Raw genomic sequence first — 5,502 nt, 5'->3', positions numbered from 1 at the left:
AGAGAGAGAGAGAGAGAGAGAGAGAGAGAGAGAGAGAGAGAGAGAGAGAGAGAGAGAGAGAATTAAGTTTTAAAAATCCAAATTATGAGGCTTCAAAATAAGAGGTTTCAGATCCACTAGTATTCATTGCATTCATCTTCCCTTTGATGCACAATGTTATTTCAGGGGATGAAAAAAGAAAGATCACATGTTAAAACTGGAAAGGAGAGATGTGAACTCTGGCACCCCAGAATACCCTTGCAGGACTCACTAATGTCCTAAGGTCTCATCCATGGGCCAGAGAAGTTTTTTCTCTCCACATTCAAAAACCTCCCGGGCTCTCAGCTGCTGTGGAGAAAGTCGTCAATTCACATAACATTTGTGTGCCTGGGGTCACACTGCTGCAAATGGCCAGTGGCTCTTGGAAATAGCTGAACTAGGTGGATCAAGTTCTAATCTCCCACCAGGGCAAGTCTGGCGTCTGAGGTAAGTGGGGTTCTCCTAAGAACCCATAATCATTGAGCAGAGCTGGTGGGAAAAGTATCTTGCCTGGCAATTGCTTTTCAGAAACAAAGTTACTATCGTTCCAGGGCAGTTGTCAAAATCAGTTTTTACATCTTTTTAGCAGTCTTGGGGCTACCATGCAATGAATTCCATGGCCTGTGTTCTGCAGCACACAGCTTCCAGCAGTGGGTGCCATCCTGTTCTCTGTGTAGAAAAGTCCTGGCTCAGAGCTTTCCCCACAATAGAAACATCCTCTAATCTAAAACAATTTTAAAAAAAATAGATGCAACCCCTGCGTGTAATTCTCGGTAAATTTCTATTTCTTTACTTATTAACACCTTATGTCTCCACCTCGAATCTTAATTAATGTGAGACTGTAATTAACTAAAGCTATATTTCACACCTACTAACTTACCATTTCTCTCTTCATGAATTCATGTTTTCCCTAGTTCAGGTCTATTTATGTCCATAGAAATTTTAACTGCTTCCTGAATTATCTTAGTAGTTAACGCAGGAAAAAAAGAGAGAGAGAGATTTTTATGTTTTCTCTGTGTTACTATGGACTTCCCCTCTGTTCAGAGAATATTTTCTAAAGATTTATTATTTTATTTTTAGTTATTAGTATGCATATATGTCCATGTGGGTATGTGCACATGAATGCAGGTAATAAAGAAGACCAGAGGCTTCGGGTCTCCTAGAGCTAGAGTTAGAGGCCATTGAGCTGCCTGACTTATGCACTAGGAACCTAACTTGGGTCCTCTGGAAGAGCAGCAAGTGTTCTTAACCACTGAGCCATCTCTCCAGACCCTGGTCACAAAATGTTTTAAGAGGAAGAGCCTCAAGATCCTGAGCTGCTTTAACATCCAGAGCAGCTGTCAAGCTCTGGTGGTTGATGGCATGCAGACCCTTCTCTAGCTTTAACTATGTGAAGACCACCAGCACAGTAAAGCTTCTAAACAAGGACTTGCGACTCTCCAGGTCATCCGTTCTGTCCTTCAAAAACATGAAAGCAAAACAAAGAATCTGTGTGCTGCTTTACCAACTTCATTCAGTTCCACTATAAATTTACTCAGTCCCTCTCAGCAGATCTTTGTTTTTCTTTAGAGTTATTCTTGCACCTTATATTTTTTTCTTCTTCTTCTCCTTCTCCTTCTCCTTCTCCTTCTCCTTCTCCTTCTCCTTCTCCTTCTCCTTCTCCTTCTCCTTCTCCTTCTCCTTCTTCTTCTTTTCCATGGAGGGGCTGGTGTAGCAGTTTTAGTCGTTTCTTTGTAAGTAGCTTCACAGTGTTGCTTTGTCTATGGCAAGGGAGACAGCCAATAGGAGATTTTAGCTAACTTTTATTGCCTGGGTTTCTGTCCTAAGATAAAACTTGGAAGCCTTAGAAAGCATGCTGAGGCTTGCAGTACCTTTTTACAACTATTTTGGAATCTCACTGAAGTAGACATGTTTATAGAATCGGGTGTGGTTTTCTGCAGATATACAATCTATCTTTTATGTGATTACTTAAGAGCCTTTTAGCTAAATAGTTATTCTGATTGTTGCTAAGTTCCATGATTGAAACTATTGTTCACTGTATGTTTTCAGTGGTCAATACTGATATACAGAGTTATGAAGGGTTGAGGCTTGCTCTCCCTACCCCCAGATTTCACCTCTAAATTGTTTGATGGGGGAGTCTAGGTGAAAATGAATCTTTCAGCCATCAGATAATAAAACTGACAGCAGCCACTTAGAAGTCTCAGTAAGGCCTGGAACTTCTTCCAAAAGGTTGTGAGGTAACAAACAGAGGAGCTCAATAAGCAAAAAATAAAGCTCAGCCAGAATGCTCAGCTAGATGAGAGGCAGAACAAGACAGTTTCTTAAGAGCTGTGGCCTCTTTACTGAAGCTCAAATCCTGGCCCTAGCACCTGCCAGTTGTGTGTCCTTGACTTAGTCCCTCTGTCTCTCCCTCAATATGTCCATTTCCCCAATCTACAAAATGTGGATTATCATAATACCACATAGGACTATTGTACTAACTATAGGAATAAAACACACGACACACTCTTCTTTGAGTGTGATTGTATTAATTGTTGGTAGGAGAAGGGTATATTAAAATTCCTTATAGCTTCTATTTATAAATTACTTTACCTCTGGGAGGACAGAAAGCAAGCCAGTTTTTACCCAGTACCAGCTAAATTCCAAAAAATCTACTAAACATTTTGACATACATTGAGTGTGCAAGAAGACAACCGCTAGGGTGTACAATTGCTGACTTGTAGGAAGCAGTTTCAGCCATACTGCTGACTGAATGGGTGACTAAGACTGTTCATTGTGTGGTATCATGAATACTACAAAATCTGGACCATAATATTCAGATTTCATTTTTCCATATTTGTCATATGACACCTATAGTTTCTTCATGTGTCCCATGTTATGTTGAAGTCTAGAAAAAACTAGAAAGTAGATGGACTCTCTTAATTTGAGTGCAAGTTCTGCAGAATAACAAGTACTTGACTTCTGGTTCCAGTGCTGTAGCTACCACTCATGAGTGTCCCCCTTGCTTCACTCAGAGACTGTCATCACAGCTTTGGGTCACCTAAACCCCTGAATCCTTTGGAAAAGCTTCCCATGGCAGTGGCTCATAGGACATGGCTCTACATGGTTACACCCACCCTCCTCTTGACACACTCCTCCACAGATCTTTCTTCTCATATGCTGCATGAGTCATGCCCTGCTTCTGTTTATCTTGTTTCCTTGACAGCACTGTGTAACTTGGGCCTCAGAGCCCTGGCTAGGTTATATCAAGCCAACAGTTTGTTCTTGTTGTTGTTGTTGTTGTTGTTGTTGTTGTTGATGATGATGATGATATTATAGGAACCATGTCATCAGTGTCTCCAATGGGTTTTAATCCACAAGTGTGGTCTGAGTGAGTGGGAGGAAACACTCAATAAAAAGAAATCATTTCCTCAGGCTAAGTACTCAGAAGAACTGTTTCTATCAGCTACTAAAAATGAACAAATTCTTACCTTTAGACACTGTCCTTCTAGGCAACAGCTGTCCAACCTCCCACCTCTTACCTCATAGTACCAATGAGTTACCAAACTCAGGGAGTAATAAAAAGTGTCAGGTAAAATCTTGCCTGTGTGAATCCTAAAGGAGAAAGAAATAGGTTTTGGGGGTTTTTGTTTGTTTAGTTGGTTGGTTGGTTGGTTTGGTTGGTTTTGTTTTGTTTTGTTTTGTTTTGACACTGATCTGTTTAGGTAAAAAGATTTGAAAACACCCCTAAGTTGTACTGGACATTACTCCACTGTGCAAATAGAATGTTTTAGATATACAGCTCACTGTGAATGACTGTATAACATGCATTGAGTGCTAGATTCAATTTGCAGTACCAAGACCCTAAGCAAATGAATAAATAAATAAATAAATAAACAAGTAGCCTTCTCCTCACAAAATACTTACAGAATAGAACACCAAATCACTCTTGTGTTGCAATGGCCATTTTAACAATGATCAATCTACAATTGTAGCTCTATACTCTGCATATTATAATATGGTAACAAGTCCACAAGTCAGTCTTACATTCTTCAGTCTAAAAAAAATAAGTAGAGCTTTATGAAGTAAGATGCAGAAGTCAGTTGATCTGTAGTGCTTACTGGCAAGTCAGAAGGCAACTAAATTTCTTCAAACAATATGAAAAAAAAATCTCAGACCTAAGAATAATGCCTCTCTAATTGTATGCCAATTCCCTTCTCTCTAGGATATGGCCTGGTACGATGATAAAGAGAACAACACTGGAGCCCTGACTACAACGTTAGCCGTGGATGTCGCACAGATTCAGGGTGTATGTATTATTGTGGTTTTAAAGTTTGTTTTGGCATGTATGTGTTCTGTGGGTGAGCATGAGTGACATCCTGCAGGTAGAAGGCAGAGGACAGCTTTCTGAAGTTGGTTCTGCCCACCCACTACATGGGACCTGGGAATCGAACTCAGGCACCAGGCTTGGTAGAAGGTGGCTTTTCCCACTGAATATCTTACCAGTCCTGTTGTTTTATTTATTAAACAGTACTCTGAGTGGCATGCATGTGTGTATAGACACATATGCCTACACATATGTGTCTGTGTTTGTCTGTGGCTTATGCTGAGAAGGCCCAGCATTAAGTGTTAAGCATTAAATAGTATAAGGATAGCTCTGATATCAGGCTATTTTTCACCTAAAATAATGAAGCTTTGATACATGTATCAGAATAAATACAAAACTAAAAAAGATTCTTAGAATTAGAGACAAGAGTTCACAAGGAAATAGAAGAGAAGAAAAAATAGAAAGAAGAAAAAAAGCACACCAGCACAGATTTTTCCATTGCTTTGTTTTGAGGCAGAGCATAATTAAGAAGCCCAGGCTGGCTTTGAACCCATGAGGCTCCTTTCTCAGCCTCCAAATGCTAGACTTAAAGACCTGTGCTTCACCTAGCTCCAGAAATGTTAATGAAGGAAAAGTTTAATTGTCATTTCCTCAGAAACTAAGACCTCACTTAAAGGGGTATCTATTGATGTGTACTCAGTGGTGTGTCTCTGCAGATCATGTTAGGCCGTGTATATAACCACGGCCTGTCATACTAAAAGCAAGTAAGTCATTGTTCATCATATTCAGGTTATTGGCACAGCAGCAGCACACTGAACATGATGCTTGAATAAGTGTAGAAACAGGGTTGTGTGGAAAGAATAACGTGCTAGCCAGGTGTAGCAGTTCATGTCTGGAATCTCAGGGCTTGGAAAGCTGGGACAAGACAATTACTCCAAGTTCCAGGGTAGCTCATTTCACATAATGAATTCAAGGCTAGCCAGGGCTATATGGTGAGGCTAGATAGATAGATAGATAGATGATAGATAGATAGATAGATAGATAGATAGATAGATAGATAGATAGATAGATTAATTGATTGATAGAAAGAAAGGAAGGAAGGAAGGAAGGAAGGAAGGAAGGAAGGAAGGAAGGAAGAAAGAAAGAAAGAAAGAAAGAAAGAAAGAAAGAAAGAAAGA

At 39.9% G+C, this 5,502-nt stretch overlaps 1 protein-coding gene across 1 annotated transcript in view; it reads left to right on the top strand.

Moving 5' to 3' along the window:
* The window catches only part of Abcb5 (ATP binding cassette subfamily B member 5), a 92,272-nt gene that overhangs the window by 56,173 nt on the left and 30,597 nt on the right, over positions 1-5,502 (top strand). Inside the window, exon 20 of the mRNA XM_021202041.1 lies at positions 4,223-4,306. Coding sequence (XP_021057700.1) covers positions 4,223-4,306 — 84 coding nt within the window. The remainder of the gene's footprint in view (positions 1-4,222; positions 4,307-5,502) is intronic.

Source organism: Mus pahari, chromosome 7 (assembly GCF_900095145.1).
Source record: "Mus pahari chromosome 7, PAHARI_EIJ_v1.1, whole genome shotgun sequence".
Classification (NCBI taxonomy): Eukaryota; Metazoa; Chordata; class Mammalia; order Rodentia; family Muridae; genus Mus; species Mus pahari.
This window is presented reverse-complemented; position numbering and strand designations above follow the sequence as displayed.